Source organism: Salmo salar, chromosome ssa02 (genome assembly GCF_905237065.1).
Source record: "Salmo salar chromosome ssa02, Ssal_v3.1, whole genome shotgun sequence".
NCBI lineage: Eukaryota > Metazoa > Chordata > Actinopteri > Salmoniformes > Salmonidae > Salmo > Salmo salar.
Window position 1 is genome coordinate 57,420,584 of NC_059443.1, and position 21,401 is coordinate 57,441,984.

Sequence of the window (21,401 nt, forward strand, 5' to 3'; positions counted from 1 at the left end):
GTAGAGAACACCGAAATGTTTTCATAATGTCATTAATATCATCTTTATTACTGTCATTAATATACTTGACAACACATTGGTAGAATTGCAAGAGAGAGTGAACAAGGTTGGAGGGAGTAAAGTGGATACCGACCTGCTGTTACATACATGAGAGAAGTCCTACACCAGGGTTGTGTTTGAGGCACCAAACGGAAGAAAAGGGACTGAAACCATGGACTTGTCCAATAAGAAACACCATTTTTTGTTTTCTGTTGCAGAACGTTTTAAAATATTTTACATTGTGTGCCCTAATTAATACAACCCAGGGTATGCATGAGGACACCGTCCATAAGGGGGAGTCTCCATGTTTTGTTTCTTTCTTCTTCGAGACACAGACAATGGCAGTAGTGTTCCAGTTTCATTCTATATATATTTTTTTTTAAATCTTAAACATATTGGGGAACCTTCAGTCCTAGCTCAACAGTGACCTTCACCTTTGAGATATTTTTGGTGAACACCACCCTAAACCAGAGTGAATATGCTGAACTGTCTATGAAAATTGCATTTGATATACATGTAATTTATATACTATGTATAAATCTACCTACATTATGGCACTATATAAGATTTAAACATGGAACCCTACCATTCGCACACCCTAAGATTTTAAACATGATCTTAGTTCAGATCAAAGAATATCCATACCAACGCTAATCATAAAACTACATGGATGACAAATACTGAATCAGAGGGCATCTTCATGTGTATCAAAAAATATTTTAGTCACAGTTATACCAGTTGTAGTTGGGACACTGGGGAACTCCGCGTCCGAGCACCATCTCTGAACAGCAGTATATTGTTTGTGTTATGTGTAAATTAGACACTGTCTAATAGTGCTGTAAAGTACTTAAGTAAAAATACTTTAAAGTACTACTTTAGTAGTTTTTTTTGGTATCTGTACTTTACTATTTATATTTGACAACTTTTCTCTGACACTCAAAAGTACTAGTTACATTTTGAATGCTTAGCAGGACAGGAAAATTGTAAAATTCACACACTTATCAAGAGAACATCCCTGGTCATCCCTATTGTCTCTGATCTGCCGGACTCACTAAACACAAATGCTTTATTTGTAAATGATGTCTGAGTGTTGGAGTGTGCCCCTGGCTATCAGTAAATAAAAAAAGCAAGAAAATGATGCCGTCTGGTTTGCTTAATGTAGGGAATTTGAAATGATTTATACTTTACCTTTGATATTTAAGTATATTTAAAACCAAATACTTTTACTCAAGTAGTATTTTACTTGAGTAATTGTCTATTAAGGTATCTTTACTTTTACTCAGGTATGACTCAAGTACTTTTTCCACCACTGACCAAGACTATACTCTACCGCAGGTTGACTCAACACATGGCATCCGAACTTATCCCATTGCTAAAGTAATGCCATAACTGACTGGTCCAGGATGTTACACCAGAGAACAGTGATTTCAGCTGCTGCACTGGTTTAACCTCTAAAAAGGTGGTTATTTGTAATACTTGACTGAGCGAAAGATGGGCTACATGGCAGCGGAACCCCATTGGAGGAGCTCCCTTATTTCCTTGGCAGTTGGTGACAGGTTCCCCCTTCATCCAGCATCATTGTGCGACAAAAGCCAGGCACACACCAAATCTGAGTACATGGCATAATTTGAACATAAGAAAACAGAAAGCATGATACAAAGTTGGGATGCATAGGCTTGGTGGCATAGCATTATACAGTACCTTAATACTACCAAGAAACCTTACAAGTGCTCACTAATACTGACATGAGACAGAGCCTTAGCTTGTGCCACTAACCACTCCAAGCATCCACTCCCATATTCCCAGAACAGCACTCACTGCTTTAAGTCAAGAGGAGATATAGAATCTTATAATCTATATTTAGGATCTATATCTAGAATCTTAGGATCTATATTTAGAATCTATATCTAGAATCTTAGGATCTATATAACACCCTATTGAATATATTACCACACATCCCCTGCAGTCTGCCTCAGCAAATCAACTCAATTATTATTGTGATATATTTATATTAATACTTTCATTCAGGTTGTCATATTGTATAATTCAATAATATTCCATACGTTTCGCTTCCACTGTTGTAAGAATATAGAAAAGTGATATGTGAAGTGTCTGCCACAGAAGTAAGACAACGCTCCTTCCATTTCCTTCCATCTATATAGAGTTTGTATGGAACCCTTTCCCCCTTGACATTGGGGAAGCAACCACATGGAGCTTCTTTCTAGATGGCCATCATCGATTCCCATGATCAACTCTGTCCCATTGATATAAACACAGAACATTTGAATGCTTTGGAAACATGACACCAAGCCGATGCATTCGTCTCCCCACTCCTAATGACTAAGCTAAAGCTAATTCTAACAAGCATTTGTCATATATTCAAGACTATTGGGATGATATGCCACATAGTTAGCCAGTGAGGTATATACTAGGCAAAATACTGCTCCCAGTCTGTTAACCTGTGCATTTTAGCCATCTGAAGCTGTAGTAACAGCATGCATCAGATAGTCAGACATTTTCAGTCAACACGTTCAACTGAATGTTTCCATCCATTCCTAAATCCTATTGGTAACAGGCAGTAGAAAGAGGAAGTGTTGTCACAGTTGGCTGTTCTAGAAGGAGAGGTCTTGATAATTCATCATATAGTACCATGACTGAGACGAGAACAACAGAACAACAGAGAGAGTGATGACCCTGGTCCAACTTGATAATGATATTTATGATGATCTGATCAGTACACTCGTAGCTCGGAAATTATATATTTTTTTGCCTCTGATCGGTCAATTTCAACAAACACCTTCCCGTCACTCACACAGCCTTTTGACGGACACATGCCAATCCGTCCCAAACTAGTCAAACTCTAGCCTCACCATTAGACAAAATGAATGATTGACTGAGCCATTGCTGTCCTCTTACAAGCACTTGTGGGTTGATATCTGCTTTTAGGGTTTAAAAATTCCTTAACACATTTCAAATAGATTATAAAGGAGTTGTTTATGTGTGGGTATTTCATAAGTCATAGGTAGAGACATCATTATGAAGTCTAGCCATAACCATTCAACAATTTCTTCACAGTAGTTTTCGCACTCTGATTCCTAAGGGGTGTAAAGTTCAACTGCATGTTGAGCAGATAGAACATAACATAGAAGAAGACTGGGAGAAAAAAGGAAAATCATAGCAGCGCATTCGTTCTGTCTCTCTGACATGCATCGTCATGGACGCCGTCCGTTGACACCTCAGCCTCAAGATTCAAGTTGGCACAAAGGACCAAGGGAACTCAGCGTGTATAAAGTTTGGCCGCCGTTGGTATCTATCTATATATTTAGATTTGTATAGATATATAAAAAAATATTAAAATAAATAACATAAATAATAGCAGAAAAAAAAAGAAGATTTGGCAACGTTGAGATTTTTTTGTTGTTGACATGAGCCATCGTAATTCACTTGCCTTGTTTCATTTGCAAGGCATTGAGACACACACAACAAACGTATTTCAGTAAGGTAAATTGTTAATATTGATCTATGCATGTGATGTCATCTAGTAACATCCCTATGATATTGATGTGTACAAGTCCATACCATACTCCTCTTTTCCTACCGCTATCCTTCCTTCCTTCCCTCTCGCTCTCATTTTTTTGAAGTGTGCATTGTGAGGTTACAGTGGAGGGTTGTTTCCATTGTAACAGGCAGTGCAGGTGGCTAATGGGTCTTCTTGGAATGATGGAATGACAGAGAGAGAGAGACAGAGAGAGAGAGAGAAAAGGAGGAGGAAAGAGAAAGAGATGGAGGGAGACAGCATGTTCCACATCTCGCTCATGGGACAGTACAGTACGAATAGGGTCAAGCCCAACAAGTCATCCATCCATCTCATATTTTACCGATCCCAAGTCCATATTGAAGTCCTTCCAAACTTGAGGGGAATCATTTCATCAAAGCGATGTCCTATGCATCTCATAGTCACTGCTGTGTGGTATGGTTGGAGTATTGAAAGTTGAAAGCAATTTGTTTGTCAATTTTCAATCCTTTTTATTTTCTCGGCTTTCTGTGCGGAGAGGAGAAAGAGATTGAGGGAGAGATATAGGGAGAGAGAGGGAGATAAAGAGAGGGATAAGTGAAGAGATAGGAGTGAAGAGAGAAGTAAAAGGGGGAGATGGAGAGAAAAGAATGACAAAAAGAGGAGAGACCATGGCACCAACGCGAAGGAGGAGGGGAGGATGTCCGTTACAGGTTACAGTCGGAGTTTAGGGTGAGAACAGTAGTACAGTAAAGTTGGGGTGAGTACAGCATCTCTAATACTAAAGAGATGCAGAGTACAGTATCTTTAGTAGTCTAGGTCAGGACCAGGTAGTTCCAGGGACCTCCATGGCTCAGTTGTCCAGGACCTCAGCACACACCATGCTAGTGTAGAGCTGCTGCGAGGGGCTGTGGTGGGGGTGGTCCGGGTGGGCCTCTGCTTCGCTGTCGGTGCTGCCCTCGCTGTCCAGCCTGGCCGAGGGGTGGGGGTGGGGCAGGGCGGGGTACATGGCGTTGGGGGGGATGGGGCTGGGGAGAAGGTCCTCATCCGAGCTCAGGTAGTCGCCTCCGGCCGACGAGGGGCTAGCTAGACACAGATCCGGGTAGCCCCCGCCCCCGTCCCGGGAACTAGGGGCGAACTTGGAGCGCTGCCCGCGGAGCTGCCTGATCTAAAAGAGAAAGAAATAAGGTTATAGAAGATATTCATACCCGGGGATCATTATCACAGATCATTATCTAGGATATTACTGATAGCAAAAAGAAAGGCTTTTGATGCTGTTTCAGTTGGTGAGAAGAGTGTGTACAGTGGTTGGAAAGTGACCCATGTCTATAGAAACCTGGTATGGTGGTCTAGCCTGCAGTGACAGGCACATCAGACTGGATTTAACCTTGTGGGTGTGTTCTAAATCTAGTACCTGGTACGTTGGTAAGGTCTGTCAATAAGCTTTACAGAAAGTCAGAGTACCTATGGATTTTCAGCTGCCAGTACAGATTGGAGTCTGTTTTACTATGAAAGAACCTGCTGAAGCACCAACCACTTCACCTGTGTGTGTGTGTGTGTGTGTGTGTGTGTGTGTGTGTGTGTGTGTGTGTGTGTGTGTGTGTGTGATCACATATGAAGCCTGCATCAATGACGTGTAGTGGGTGTCCCTTGCGTGACAAGCCACAGCCGGTCTCCAAATGCTTCAGCAAGTACATGTCTGTGTCTGCGTGAGTGTGTGTGTGCACGCGCATGTGTAGATACAACACTGATTCAGTACTTACAGAAAACTCTGAGATTTGTACTGAGTTAGGCTGGTAGGAGGGGGAGGGTAGTGGTTAACCAATAGAAACACTGTAACTAGGCACTCGCCCACCTCTTCCTCTTCTGTCTCGGTTTACACAGCAGAGCTCAATCATGTACACTATTCTGGCTGTGAAAAAACAGATCTGATTCTAGTTCAGCCCTTCTCGAAGTGTATCATATTGTTCTGGGACAAAATCAGAATATTCAAAAGTCATTGGTATGACAAAAACTTTAGAATCATAACTTAAACTGTTACAAAAAATTAAAACATATTTATGCTAATTCTACTTATGATCTGGTCCAACACATGAATTCATTTGCAAAATAGATGCCTGAGATTTTTGAGACCCGGAAAATTACTGCTTGCTAATTTCGACTTTGTCACGAATGTTTCGGTACTCTTTACATAAAGGCTCCATTTGACGAATATAACCAATAGTATGCACTCTAAGAACTAGTAAACAGAAAAGGGCAAGTCAGTCCCATCACTCCCTTCTCACGCACAGCCGCTCTCTGAATGAGCAAGTGTATATTACGTGGTTCAGCTATGTTTGTGTGTGTGTGTGTGTGTGTGTGTGTGTGTGTGTGTGTGTGTGTGTAAGCATGTGAGAATCAGTGTTGTCTAGTTCTCACACGCATTCATCGCTCTCTTTCTGAGTCCTGGGGTTTTGAAGGGGTAGGGGGGTACATCTGTTCTGTGGTTGGAAATGTCATACAGAGGAAGGCCAGAGTAGTGATTCTAGTATGTCATGCTTCATGTGGCGGCCAACATCTATCATTTCAGAGAAATACAAAAAGCATGAGGGGATGCAAATCACATTGCTGGGTTTCAATGGCTAAACTAACCCAAGACATGAGGGCTTTTACTGGTGTGTGTGTGTGTGTGTGTGTGTGTGTGTGTGTGTGTGTGTGTGTGTGTGTGTGGGGGTGGTCCCAGTTGGTGGAGCCTTGCACTTGCAACACCAGGGTTGTGGGTTCCATTCCCACGGGGGGGACCAGTACCAACAACAACAAAAAGTATGAAAATGTATGAACTCACTACCGTCAGTTGCTCTGGATAAGAGCGTCTGCTAAATGACTGTTAAACGTTAAATGTGTGTGACCTCGTTCTTGAGCTCTCCGATCTGGTCTCGAAGCTGGGTGATATACTGCCTGGAGTCAGAGTGGTTCAGCTGGCCCTGGATCAGACCCTCCTCCTTCTGTAGGATAGGGATGAGACACACACACAAACTGGAGTCAGAGTGGTTCAGCTGGCCCTGGATCAGACCCTACTCCTTCTGTAGGACAGGGATAGGGATGAGACACACACACAAACTGGAGTCAGAGTGGTTCAGCTGGCCCTGGATCAGACCCTCCTCCTTCTGTAGGATAGGGATGAGACACACACACAAACTGGAGTCAGAGTGGTTCAGCTGGCCCTGGATCAGACCCTACTCCTTCTGTAGGACAGGGATAGGGATGAGACACACACACAAACTGGAGTCAGAGTGGTTCAGCTGGCCCTGGATCAGACCCTCCTCCTTCTGTCGGACAGGGATAGGTGGATGAGATGTACACATACTCGCCCGCGTACGTACACAACCAAACAGTCAACGCCAAAGAAGCAGGGAAGACGATCTCCCCAATGCACACATACCACCCAGAAGAAATCTAAAGAAACTTGACAATGACATCCATTCAATATGGAAGTCAAGTTCAGATCTGTGTACAAACACCTCACCTGTATCTCCAGCTCCGCTATCTTCTGTCTGAGCTCGGCCATGGCGGCCATGCTGTCAGCCTCCCGCAAGCGCACCGCCATCACCTCCTCTTTACTCTACAGAGAGAGGGAAGAGGGTGGTAGAAGAGAAAAGACAGAAAGAGAAAAATCACCTCTGGCGCAAAGCCTGAGTGAAAGCCACTAGTCCATCTAGTTGTCCAATAGAGTCTGTTTAAAATGCAGCCTCACACACAAAGCCCACTTATCAATGTCACCCTGGGCTGCTTCCATTTCCCCCACCCTCTCCTTTATCTATCTTTCTCCCTCCCTCCCACCATCTTCTCTTCTCTCACCTGGCAGTCAGTCCACTTATTCCACTACCTTCCTCCATCCTCCCCATACCTTCTCCACTCCCCCTCTCCACCCGTTTCCATTCTCCATCCCTCCCTCTTTCTGCGCCTTCATTCCCGCTCTCCCTCCCGTCTTAACTTGCAGCCCACTTATTCCACACATATCAACGCTACCATTGGCTACCTCCATCCTCCCCCTTCCCTCCGCCTCTACCCCACCTTGCAGTCGAGCTCGGCCTGTTTCCTCTTCATCTCGGTGAGCTGGGCCTGCAGCCCCTTGTTCTGGCCCGCCAGCTGCTGCAGCCTCTCCTGCATGGCAGCGCTCTCCACCTCATGGCGACCAATCAGCTTGCTGTGAATCTGGTTCTGAAGGTGAAGAGAGAGTGGGGACACTGTCAGAAGACTGAAAGCGTAATTAGTCACTTTGGATTAGCGTCTGCTAAATTACAAGTATTTAAATGTAATGTACAGCACAAGTCAAAAGTTTGGACACCTACTCATTCAAGGGTTATTTATTTATTTTTACTATTTTCTTCATTGTAGAATAATAGTGAAGACATCAACACTATGAAATGACACATATGGAATCATGTAGTAACCAAAAAAGTGTTAAACAAATCAAAATATATTTTATATAAGAGATTCTTCAAAGTAGCCAGGATTTGCCTTGATGACAGCTTTGCAAACTCTTGGCATTCTCTCAAGCAGCTTCATGAGGTAGTCACCTGGAAGGCATTTCAATTAACAGGTGTGCCTTGTTAAAAGTTAATTTGTGGAATTTCTTTCCTTCTTAACTTCTTTGGCATAGGTGGCAGTATTTTCACGGCCGGATAAAAAAACGTACCCGATTTAATCTGGTTACTACTCCTGCCCAGAAACTAGAATATGCATGTAATTAGTAGATTTGGATAGAAAACACTCTAAAGTTTCTAAAACTGTTTGAATGGTGTCTGAGTATAACAGAACTCATATGGCAGGCCAAAACCTGAGAAGATTCCATACAGGAAGTGCTCTGTCTGACAATTTGTTCTCCTTCTGGGGCATCTCTATCAAAAATACAGCATCTCTGCTGCAACGTGACATTTTCTAAGGCTTCCATTGGCTCTCTAAAGCCGCCAGAAAGTGGAATGGGGTGTCTGCTGTCTCTGGGCGAAGAACAGCAGGAGAATTTGTAAGTGGTCAGCCTGGGGACAGTGACACTGGAGATGCGCGGTCACGAGACTACTCCATTTTTTTCTTTCAGCCTTTGAATGAATACAACGTCGCCCGGTTGGAATATTATCACTATTTTACGAGAAAAATAGCATAAAAATTGATTTTAAACTGCGTTTGACATGCTTCAAAGTACGGTAATGGAATATTTTGAAATATTTTGTTACCCTTCGGATAGTGACCTGAACGCTCGAACAAAACGGAGCTATTTGAATATAACTATGGATTATTTGGAACCAAAACAACATTTGTTGTTGAAGTAGAAGTCCTGGGAGTGCATTCTGTCGAAGAACAGCAAAGGTAATCCAATTTTTCTAATAGTAATTCTGAGTTTAGTGAGCCCCAAAATTGGTGGGTGTCAAAATAGCTAGCCGTGATGGCCGAGCTATGTACTCAGAATATTGCAAAATGTGCTTTCGCCGAAAAGCTATTTTCAAATCTGACACCGCGATTGCATACAGGAGTTCTGTATCTATAATTCTTAAAATAATTGTTATGTATTTTGTCAACGTTTATCATGAGTAATTTAGTAAATTCACCGGAAGTTTGCGGCGGGTATGCTAGTTCTGAACATCACATGCTAATGTAAAAAACTGGTTTTTGATATAAATATGAACTTGATTGAACAAAACATGCATGTATTGTATAACATAATGTCCTAGGAGTGTCATCTGATGAAGATCATCAAAGGTTAGTGCTGCATTTAGCTGTGGTTTTGGTTTTTGTGACATATATGCTTGCTTTGAAAATGGCTGTGTGATTATTTTTGGCAGGATACTCTCCTGACATAATCTAATGTTTTGCTTTTGCTGTAAAGCCGTTTTGAAATCGGACAATGTGGTTAGATTAATGAGAGTCTTATCTTTAAAATGGTGTAAAATAGTTGATTGTTTGAGAAAATGTAATTGTGGTATTTTAGTTGGTTTTGTATTTCGCGCCGTGCGATGCTGTTGGCTAGGGGTTCCGCAGGCGGACGTCTGTCATCAACAGGTTAATGCATTTGAGCCAATCAGTTGTGTTGTGACAAGGTAGGAGCAGTATACAGAAGATAGCCCTATTTGGTAAAAGACCAAGTCCATATTATTGTAAGAACAGATGAACTAAGCAAAGCGAAAGGAGAGACCATCATTACTTTAAGACATGAAGGTCAGTCAATATGGAATATTTCAAGAACTGAACATTTCTTCAAGTGCAGTCGCAAAAACCAAGCGCTATGATGAAACTGGCTCTCATGAGGACCGCCACAGTAAAGGAAGACCCAGAGTGACCTCTGCTGCAGAGGATAAGTTCATTAGAGTTACCAGCCTCAGAAATTGAAGTGTTCAAGTAACAGACATCTTAACATCAACTGTTCAGAGGAGACTGCGTGAATCAGGCCTTCGTGCTCGAATTGCTGCAAAGAAACCACTACTAAAGGAATCCAATAAGAAGAGACTTGCTTGTGCCAAAAAACACGAGCAATGGATATTAAACTGGTGGAAATTTGTACTTCGGTCTGATGAGTATAGATTTGAGATTTTTTTGTTCCAAACGCCGTGTCTTTGTGAGAGGCAGAGTAGGTGAATGGATGATCTCTGCATGTGTGGTTCCCACCGTGAAGCATGGAGGAGGTGGTGTGATGGTGCTTTGCTGGTGACACTGTCAGTGATTTATTTAGAATTCAAGGCACACTTAACCGGCATGGCTACCACAGCATTCTGCAGCAATACCCATCCCATCTGGTTTGCGCTTAGTGGGACTATCATTTGTTTTTCAACAGGACAATGACCCAAAACACAACACCAGGCTGTGTAAGGGCTATTTGACCAAGGAGGAGAATGATGGAGTGCTGCATCAGATGACCTGGCCTCCACAAATCACCCGACCTCAACCCAATTGAAATGGTTTGGGATGAGTCTGACCGCAGAGTGAATGAAAAGCAGCCAACAAGTGCTCAGCATATGTGGGAACTCCTTCAAGACTGTTGGAAAAGCATTCCAGGTGAAGCTGGTTGAGAGAATTCGAAGAGTGTGCAAAACTGTCATCAAGGCAAAGGGTGGCTATTTGAAGAATCTCAAATATAAAATATATTTTGATTTGTTTAACACATTTTTGATTACTACATGATTCCACATGTTATTTCATAGTTTGATGTCTTCACTATTATTCTACAATGTAGAAAATAGTAAAAAGAAATAAAAACCCTTGAATGAGTAGGTGTGTCCAAACTTTTGACTGGTACTGTGTATGATATTAGTGGTCTGCCTCTGTCTAAGTGTTTCAACAAGAAATAGTCAGTTTGTAGCAAAACGCTAATTTAAGAAACGAACAACTTGTACTTCCACACATACAAATCACCTTTGACATCAATGCATTAATTATGTGAAACTGATTTCCACTAGATGGGCAGGCTGCAAAGTCAAAATTGGCTATATTAAAAACATTCATGAAAACAAATTTAAGGTTAGGTTTAAAATCTGCGCTTTTATGACTGGCTGTGCCAGCTAGTGACCACTCTGCAAAGTTGCCTCCAGTACATGAGTCATCCCAATAAATGCCAACCTGCGGCCCAAAGTGATGAACTGTAACGAAAATGTATGTGTGTGTGTGTGTGTGTGTGTGTGTGTGTGTGTGTGTAGGCCTATGGTGTTGTATAGAGCTGTGAATAATCCACCACAAAAGTCAAACATCTCACTCATCAGGGTGAGAAACTTGAGTGTGGAACTGAATGTTAAACACTGAGCGAGGTACTTTCCATAAATCAAAAAGATGAGGCAGTATATGTACACTACCATTCAAAAGTTTGGGGTCACTTAGAAATATAACATTTTCTGTCCATTAAAATAACATCAAATTGATCAGAAATACAGTGCAGACTTTGTTAATGTTGTAAATGACTATTGTAGCTGGAAACGGCAGATTTTTAATGGAATATCTACATAGGCGTACAGAGGCCCATTATCAGCAACCATCACTCCTGCGTTCCAATGGCACGTTGTGTTAGCTAATTAATCCAATTTTATCATTTTAAAAGTCTAATTGATCATTAGAAAACACTTTTGCAATTATGTTAGCACAGCGGAAAACTGTTGTTCTGATTAAAGAAGCAATTAAACTAGCCATCTTTAGACTAGTTGAGTATCTGGAGCATCAGCATTTGTGGGTTCGATTACAGGCTCAAAATGACCAGAAACAAAGAGCTTTCTTCTGAAACTCGTCAGTCTATTCTTGTTCTGAGAAATGAAGGCTATTCCATGCGAGAAATAGCCAAGAAACTGAAGATCTCGTACAACGCTGTGTACTACTCCCTTCACAGAACTGCTCAAACTGGCTCTAACCAGAATAGAAAGAGGAGTGGGAGGCCCCGGTGCACAACTGAGCAAGAGGACAAGTACATTAGAGTGTCTAGTTTGAGAAACAGACGCCTCACAAGTCCTCAATTAGCAGCTTAATTAAATAGTACCCGCAAAACACCAGTCTCAACGTCAACAGTGAAGAGGCGACTCCGGGATGCTGGCCTTCTAGGCAGAGTTTCAAAGAAAAAGCCATATCTCAGACTGGCCAATAAAAAGAGAAGATTAACCTGTTATGGCTAGGGGGCAGTATTTACACGGCTGGATAAAAAACGTACCCGATTTAATCTGGTTACTACTCCTGCCCAGTAACTAGAATATGCATATAATTATTGGCTTTGGATAGAAAACACCCTAAAGTTTCTAAAACTGTTTGAATGGTATCTGTGAGTATAACAGAACTCATATGGCAGAGAAAAACCTGAGAAGATTTCATGCAGGAAGTGGCCTGTCTGACAAGGTGTCGTTCTTCTTGTCTCTGTTTATTGAAGAGTGAGGATCTTAGCTGTCCCGTGACACTTCCTACGGCTGCCATAGGCTCTCAGAAGGCAGCAAAACGCTGAATCGTGGCTTTGCAGGCTCTGGCTGAAACAAAGTAGCGCGTTTGGGTAGTGGCTGGTTACAGTACTGTGAGACTCAGGCTCGTGCCCGCGTAGACCGAAAGCTTTGTTTTCTTTCCTCTGTTTAGCTAAATGGACATTCCCGGTCGGAATATTATCGCTTTTTTACGAGAAAAATGGCATAAAAATTGATTTTAAACAGCGGTTGACATGCTTCGAAGTACGGTAATGGAATATTTAGATTTTTTTTGTCACGAATTGCGCCATGCGCACGACCCTGATTTACCATTTCGGATAGTGTCTGGGACGCACGAACAAAATGCCGCTATTCGGATATAACGATGGATTATTTTGGACCAAACCAACATTTGTTATTGAAGTAGCAGTCCTGGGAGTGCATTCTGACGAAGACAACAAAAGGTAATCAAACTTTTATAATAGTAAATCTGATATTGGTGAGTGCTAAACTTGCCGGGTGTCTAAATAGCTAGCCCGTGATGGCTGGGCTATGTACTCAGAATATTGCAAAATGTGCTTTCACCAAAAAGCTATTTTAAAATCGGACATATCGAGTGCATAGAGGAGTTCTCTATCTATAATTCTTAAAATAATTGTTATGCTTTTTGTGAACATTTTATCGTGAGTAATTTAGTAAATTGTTAGCAAATTGGGGGGTATGCTAGTTCTGAACGTCACATGCTAATGTAAAAAGCTGTTTTTTGATATAAATATGAACTTGATTGAACAAAACATGCATGTATTGTATAACATAATGTCCTAGGTGTGTCATCTGATGAAGATCATCAAAGGTTAGTGCTGCATTTAGCTGTCTTCTGGGTTTTTGTGACATTATATGCTAGCTTGAAAAATGGGTGTCTGATTATTTCTGGCTTGGTACTCTGCTGACATAATCTAATGTTTTTCTTTCGCTGTAAAGCCTTTTTGAAATCGGACAGTGTGGTTAGATAAAGGAGAGTCTTGTCTTTAAAATGCTGTGAAATAGTCATGTTTGAAAAATTGAAGTTTTTGTATTTTTTAGGAATTTGTCATTCGCGCCACGCCTATCATTGGATATTGGAGCAGGTGTTCCGCTAGCGGAACGTCTAGATGTAAGAGGTTAAGATGGGCAAAAGAACACAGACACTGGACAGAGGAACTCTGCCTAGAAGGCCAGCAACCCGGAGTCGCCTCTTCACTGTTGACGTTGAGACTGGTGTTTTGCGGGTACTATTTAATGAAACTGCCAGTTTTCTGCCAAACTGCCAAATTTGGCATTTATCTACCATTTCCACATAGTATTTGATGTATGAGTTACCCCTTAGTCATTTAGGCCTAATGAAAGTCTCCATTAGAAATGTGAGCCAATACGATTTATAATAGGAAATAACACACAATGGATCACTTTTATTTAGATGGAGTACAAACAGATTTGGCATCAGGCTAAAGTTTCTCCACTGACCTGGCTCTCCAGCTGTATGGCTTTGAGTTTGACCTCCCTGAGTTCAGCCTGGGCCTGGGCTTCTCTCAGACGCACCCCCATCAGCTTGTCCTGCAGCTCGTTCAGGGCGTTCTTCTTGGGGGATTCCTTCCAGTGACCTCCACCCCCGCCGCCTTTTGACATGTGGAGCTGGAGAGAGAGGAACAGAGACGAAGAACAGGTTAGAGAGCCACAACCAATGTGCATCGGTTCTCTATCTCTCCCTAAAGTCACTCGCTCTGAGACCTTGAAGTAGTTGTTTCCCTTGCTCTGCAAGGGCAGTGGCTTTCGTGGAGCGACGGGTAACGATGCTTTGAGGGTGACTGTTGTCAATGTGTGCATAGAGTCCCTGGTTCTAACCCAGGTTGGGGCGAGGAGAGGGACGGAAGCAACACTTTTACATAAGCACTGTCCTTCTAGTCACCTCTACTATGCTCTCCCCTTCTGAAGCCTTCAGTTCCCTACTGTACAGTTCTCTGCTCTGTGGTGTGTTACTTACCTGCCAGCGCTGGTTGAGCTCGGTCACCGTGTCCTGCATCTCTCTGAAGGAGTGTAGTGTCTCCAGCTCTCGGAGCTTCACCAGCTTCAGCTCATCCTGCAGCTGGGCCACGTTGTTCTCATCAGGCAGAGAGCTGCTCCTCTGTAACACAAACACACACACGCACGATAAAGATATGAAACACACAGATATAACTACACACACACGTACACAGGTGTGTTCTCTTACCTTCTCTAGGTCCAGTACTTTGTCCTGCATCTCTTTGAGGGCTCCCAGTAGCTCTGCCTCCTGCAGCCGGGACTGCTCCAGCTGGGTCTGCAGACCGGTCACAAACTGCTCTGTGTACTGAGACACAACACATGGACCAATTATAAACTGAGACAACACACTGGGACCAATCCCAAACTGACACTACACATATCAACCAATCAATCAAACTGCTCTGTGTACTAAGGCATCAGAAGATAAAGATCCTCCACCCAGCACAGTCAGAAGAGGGCTGGCCAACCCTCAGAGCCTGGTTCCTCTCTAGGTTTCTTCCTAGGTTCCTTCTTTTCTAGGGAGTTTTTCCTAGCCACCGTGCTTCTACATCTGCATTGCTTGCGGTTTGGGAATTTAGGCTGGGTTTCTGTATAGCACTTTGCCACTGCTGACGTAAAAAGGCCTTTTTAAAATACATTTGATTGATTGATGGGTCAGAAGAATGTCTGTCTAAATGGCCGTTTTCTATTGATGTGGAAATGGGAACCACTTACAAAGTCTATCAGTGTATCCACCAGGTAGATTCACCTCATTTGTGGACACCCAAGCAGATAAATGAGTGATGTACTAAAAGGAGATGTGGAGTACAGCTCTGTGTAGCTGTGGTAGTTGTGGTGAGATGGACAGAAGGGATGTGGGTTGGCAAAAGGGGGAAACTAACCAAAAACATAGCCGTTTCTGACTAGATGCAAGTTCAGAGAGAAGAGACTGAAAGAGAGCTGGTGAGATAGAGAGAGAATGTTGGGAGAAAACAATATCTTTGTATGTGTATGCATGGCATAAAGGCCTTTCTTTCTTTGTGAATGAAAGTACCCACTCAGTTTCAATGTGAGAGAGAAGTGAGAGGTGGGGGTGTGTGATTTCTGGCTTGGTAATATACCCAGGCTAGTCATCGGAGGCACAACACACACTCTGACCACACCTGAAACTCCAATTCCATAGCAACACCACACACACACCTATACCCCTGATTCTCTCCATGGGCCCAATGCTAATAGATCTAAACTAAGTTCACTGGTGTTGAAAGACCAATGGAGGAGGAGGAGACAGTCAAGGAAACAATATTGAGACGTGCTCTCACATTAGTGTGACTGCTGTGTCTGAGTATGAAGAGAAACAGCACACTGTTACAACACTGTACATACTGTACATAGCCATAATATGACATTGGAAATGTCTCTATTCCTTTGAAACTTTTGTGAGTGTAATGTTTATTTCTGTTTATTTCACTTTTGTTTATTATCCATTTCATTTGCTTTGGCAATGTAAACATACATGTTTCCCCATGCCAATAAAACCCTTTGAAGTGAAACTGTGAAACGAACGTCTGTAGAAGGAGTTGTGCTTCCTGACACATTTAGTAACAGGAACACATCATCTTTTGTTTTTGCCGGTGTTGGGGACTTGCATTCAAAACGGATTCAAGCACTGACTGACTCACATGCGTTTGAATAGACTAAAATAGTGTGTGTGAGAAAGATGTTTTTTTAGTTTTTTTAAACATTCTGCACACATGATGCAGTGCACCGTGAGGCAAAGTCAGAGAGGAGCATTCAGTGTTTCTGTAGACTAACACACAAGGACAGGCGGCACACAGCTGCTAACACACAGCCACAATAGAATAACTGAACCCCTATTGTGCTGGACCAGCTGGGCTACAGGCACTGTCTGTCTACCCATTGAACATCACACTATTGTCCACCTCACCATGGCTGTCTGTCTACATCTATACATTAGAATGCTCATACAACTGGCTTATACAACACCAGCCCTGGGTCAACACAATGTTATAACACTATTGATTTAGAACAGGTCAAACATCAAACTCTATACAATGACTGCCGCCCCGTAGCACTCACGTCGGTAGCCATGAACTGCTTTGAAAGGCTGGTCATGGCTCACATCAACGCCATCATCCTGCAAACCCTAGACCCACTCCAATTCCCATACCGCCTCAGATCCACAGATGACACAATCTCAATTGCACTCCACACTGCCCTTTCCCACCTGGACAAAAGGAACACCTATGTGAGAATGCTGTTCATTGACTACAGCTCAGCGTTCAACACCATAGTGCCCTCAAAGCTCATCACTAAGCTAAGAACCCTGGGACTAAACACCTCCCTCTGCAACTAGATCTTGGACTTCCTGAAGGGCCGTCCCCAGGTGGTAAGGGTAGGTAACAACACATCTGCCACGCTGATCTTCAACACGGGGGCCCCTCAGAGGTATGTGCTCAGTCCCCTCCTGTACACTCCCTTTTCACCCACGACTGCGTGGCCAAGCACGACTCCAACACCATCATTAAGTTTGTTGACGACACAACGGTAGTAGGCCTGATCACCGACAACGATGAGACAGCCTATAGGGAGGAGGTCAGAGACCTGGTAGTGTGGTGACAGGACAACAACCTCTTCCTCAACATGAGCAAGACAAAGGAAATGATCATGAACTACAGGATAAGAAGGCCCAAAAAATTGGCAAAGACTCAAGTCACCCAAGTCATCGACTGCTACTGCTCGGCAAGCGGGACCAGAATGCCAAGTCTAGGTCCAAAAGGCTCCTTAACAGCTTCTACCCCCAAGCCATATGACTGCTGAACAATTAATCAAGTGGCCACCCAGACTATTTGCATTGGCCCCCCACCCCATTCGTTTTTACACTGCTGCTACTCGCTGTTTATTATCAATGCATAGTCATTTCACCCCTACCTGCATGTACAAATTACCATAATTGCCTCGACTAACCTGTACCCCCGCACATTGACTTGGTACCAGTATCCGCTGTATATAGCGGTGTTATTGTTATTTTATTGTGTTCCTTTTTCTACTGTAGTTTATTTAGTAAATATTTTCTTAACTCTATTTTCTTAACTGCATTATTGGGTAAGGGCTTGTAAGTATTCGGCGCATGTGACAAATAAAATTTGTTTGGATTTATAATGTACGATGTTGCTCTGCTGGCAACTGAAAGTAATAATTCTACATTAGAAACAGTCAATACATTGACAAGCAACACCATCCTAAAAACACACACAGAATTACTGTAAGTGAGCATCAAACAGTTACTCTGGTAGTGATTCAGTTTCTGTATTTTAAGTGAAGTTTTCAGATATAACCCATGAAGAGAAACTAAGAAAGTTGTTTGCCAGCCTTTCCACTATCATCAAAGCGCTACCCAAACGCTTACGATAAGACGATAATCAACTTGATCCTAAACTTACAAATCACAAACATCCATACATGGATTATACTGAACTGTTTGGAAAACGCGTGTTGTTATTATGTTACATGGTATGAATAGCAAAGGGGCAGAATAACATGCCAGACTGCAGCAGTTGACTATAAGACATATCTTCTTTAAAATGGTATATACACGGATAGTACATATTTTGACAATTAATTATGATCAGTGGTGGAAAAGGTACTACATTCTAATACTTGAGTATAAGTAAAAGATACCTTAATAGAAAATGAATGTCACCCAGTAAAATACTACTTGAGTAAAAGTCTAAAAGGATTTGGTTTTAAATATACTTAAGTAGCAAAAGTAAAAATCATTTTTAATTCCCTACATTAAGCAAACCAGACAGCACCATTTTCTTGTTTTTTATTTATTTACCGATAGCCAGGGTCACACTCCAACACTCAGACATCATTTAAAAACAAAGCATTTGTGTTTAGTGAGTCTGCTAGATCAGAGGCAGTAGGGATGACCAGGGATGTTCTCTTGAGAAGTGTGCGATTTGGACCATTTTCTGTCCTGCTTAGCATTCAAAATGTAACCAGTACTTTTTGGTGCCAGGGAAAATGTATGGAGTAAAAAGTACATTCTTTTTCTTTACGAACCTAGTGAAGTAAAAGTTGTCAAAAATATAAATAGTAAAGTACAGATACCCCAAAAAACTACTTAAGTAGTACTTTACATCACTGATTAAGATGCAGACTGATACTGTCCATCATCCAACATCCACTAACTGCGTCACTCTGGGTTGATTGAGGTCACAACTCAACACAAACTGACTTGGGGAAATTCACTTTGACACTTCACCGTTCCCACCAACACCAGCCTTTATGTTTTTTCTCGCCAAAGAATTTGTCAATGTCATTGATTTAGAATGTAATTATTTTTTAAATGACAGGTAAAATTTGCTAAAAATTATGTCAATATTTTACGAGCAGAAGACTGTCAGAATGAGTCAGTTCCCCAAACAAGAACAACAACAAAAAATCCACAAGGGCAACCACAGACTATACAGCCTAGTGCTGGTATTTTCCATAACAGTCACAGACACATCAAAAACATGTTTTGCCAATTTGTAACTTTTAGAGCTTGTTATCCATTGCAATAGACTTGTATTTGATCATTTTGCTCATAATCTCTTAGTGAAAGCCTAAGACGGGTGCACTGTTCATCAAAGCCTGACTCTAGTTCAAACCTGAGTCCCTGCCCCTGCAGCATCCCAATATCTCACCCACACTGACTCCAGATCATTCCTTACCTTCTCCCGCTGCAGTTCTCCGATGGTGTCCTGGGCTTTCTCCAGGTTCTGACTGGTCACACTGAACTGCTGCCTCACCACCGCCAGCTCCCGCTTGATCACGTAGTTCTCCTCCGCCTCCTGAGCCCGCGTCACCTGACCCTGGAATAGTGAAGACACAGGGTCAGAGACCAGAGGGGGCCGTGTCAGTTATAGGGAATGTGTCTGGGGGGGTATGGACAACGTTGGTTTGAATTTAGAGGGAATTGGGGCTTAGCTTTAACACTTTCACTATTGGAGGTTAGATATTCGGAGTTGACAGAGTAGAATATAAATGGCTCTTCTGTATCCATTCCTATTAAGTTGTAATTACCCTGCAAAGACATTTCTATCCTAATAAATGACAAAGGGCATAAAACAGTGCCTGTGTTTCCACAAGCCACATGCAAGGCTGTAGGCCTTAGTATTAGAGCTCCTGTCATGGACACACATAGACGCACATGCGGTCAAGGGGGAGCATGGTCTGACGGACTGACAGACAAACAAAACATACTTTCATGCAGAAGTCAGGCATTGATTGGTCACTGTCAAGGAGACAGAGAGAGGAAGTGCAGGAGGAAGGAAGGTGTTAGAGGAGGAGAGATGGTTTTCCAGTACTGTACCTGAATCAGCCTGTCTGCTAGAGCAGCACTTTCCTACAACACCAGCGAAGGAGAGGAAGAAGATAAGAAAAGAAAAGGAGGATAAGGAGAGAATAGGGAGAAATAAAGACAAAGAATGAAGGATAAGAACAGGGCGAACGTATAACGGAAATGTGACAACAGAAAATAAATAAGAGAGGGTGAGAAAGAAAGAAAGAAATCATAGTGTGAAAGAGTGGCAGTGGGTTTGTGTGAGAGAAGGAATAAAAAGAGGACAGAAAGACAACAAGCATTACTCAGAGAACAACAGGAGAGAAGCAAGAGGGGAAGAAAAGCCAGACTACTTGGAAAAGGAGGAGAGATTCAGTGGCTCCGGTCTAGAATAAGGCCCATCCATTTAAATCATCCATTCACGCACACAAAATCAACAGACATGATCTCTGTCTTTAGGTACATTCACAACTTAAGTCGCCTCACTTATTGTGTAAATGTGACAGGATATAAGTCTTAGTTGGCATGGCTATATTTTAGCTTCATGTTTCTGGCTGTGTTTTATTGTCCATCATAAAAGTTATTCGCATTAAAGTGAGTGTCTGACTCGAAGCCAAGTTTCCATCTCTCACCTTCTCCAATGTCTCAATCCTCTGCTTCAGAAGCCTGTTCTCTGTGCGTAACCTCTGTGGATGTGTTGATGGGTAGAGAGACAGTTAGGAACATGTATTAGTCATTATACAAGGCTTAGAAATTGGGGACTTTGTAAGTAAAACAGAAGAAAAAAAGATCTGTTGGTCTATTAATAGATTAGCTCAAAGAAGAAGTTAGACGTGTGAGCGCGCACACACACACACACCTTGATTTCTATCTGCTCCTCCATCTCTTTGTTCTTGATTGTGGTGTACTCCTTCTCCAACCTGGCAAATAAAAGCATTTTAGTAGAGTTAGATTCATACAATGCGTTTCCATTTTACATTTATGCATTTGACCGTGTGCAAATAAAACTGAAACTAATAATCTTAAAGTGAAAGTATGCTTTGTACAGTAACAACACCACAAATCAGGTCCCATTGGGCCATATTAACTGTAGTCTACAACCTAAAGCCAGTATTGTTATTCTAATGAACAATGATCAGAAGCAGAACCTACTTCTTCATCCTCTTGGGGTTGTATTTGACCTGGTAGGCCCTCAGGATCAGCTTGTCTGGGCAGCTGTCAAACTGGTGGGGGATCACCTTCTGGAAGTGCTGTGAGAGAAGGAAGATACACTCTGAACGAGAATATGTGTCCTGCTAATACACTCTGAACGAGAATATGTGTCCTGCTAATACACTCTGAACGAGAATATGTGTCCTGCTAATACACTCTGAACGAGAATATGTGTCCTGCTAATACACTCTGAACGAGAATATGTGTCCTGCTAATACACTCTGAACGAGAATATGTGTCCTGCTAATACACTCTGAACGAGAATATGTGTCCTGCTAATACACTCTGAACGAGAATATGTGTCCTGCTAATACACTCTGAACGAGAATATGTGTCCTGCTAATACACT

At 42.3% G+C, this 21,401-nt stretch overlaps 1 protein-coding gene across 4 annotated transcripts in view; it reads right to left on the reverse strand.

Annotated features, from left to right (window-relative positions):
* Positions 1-16: 16 nt before the first annotated feature.
* Positions 17-21,401, reverse strand: part of LOC106587368 (EVI5-like protein) — a 41,729-nt gene continuing 20,344 nt past the window's right edge. Inside the window, exons 9-20 of one of the 4 annotated variants that reach the window (XM_045706662.1) lie at positions 20,993-21,090; positions 20,700-20,760; positions 20,473-20,526; positions 19,871-19,903; positions 19,230-19,370; positions 14,696-14,812; positions 14,468-14,608; positions 13,951-14,118; positions 7,607-7,753; positions 7,059-7,154; positions 6,442-6,537; positions 17-4,721 (exon numbers count right to left, since the gene is read on the reverse strand). In XM_045706662.1, the coding sequence (XP_045562618.1) occupies positions 4,407-4,721; positions 6,442-6,537; positions 7,059-7,154; positions 7,607-7,753; positions 13,951-14,118; positions 14,468-14,608; positions 14,696-14,812; positions 19,230-19,370; positions 19,871-19,903; positions 20,473-20,526; positions 20,700-20,760; positions 20,993-21,090 (1,467 nt within the window). In that variant the 3' untranslated portion in view covers positions 17-4,406. Of the gene's footprint in view, positions 4,722-6,441; positions 6,538-6,591; positions 6,700-6,753; positions 6,862-7,058; positions 7,155-7,606; positions 7,754-13,950; positions 14,119-14,467; positions 14,609-14,695; positions 14,813-19,229; positions 19,371-19,870; positions 19,904-20,472; positions 20,527-20,699; positions 20,761-20,992; positions 21,091-21,401 lie in introns of those variants that run through there. The other 3 variants (XM_045706665.1, XM_014175714.2, XM_045706667.1) reach the window with 3 other exon arrangements.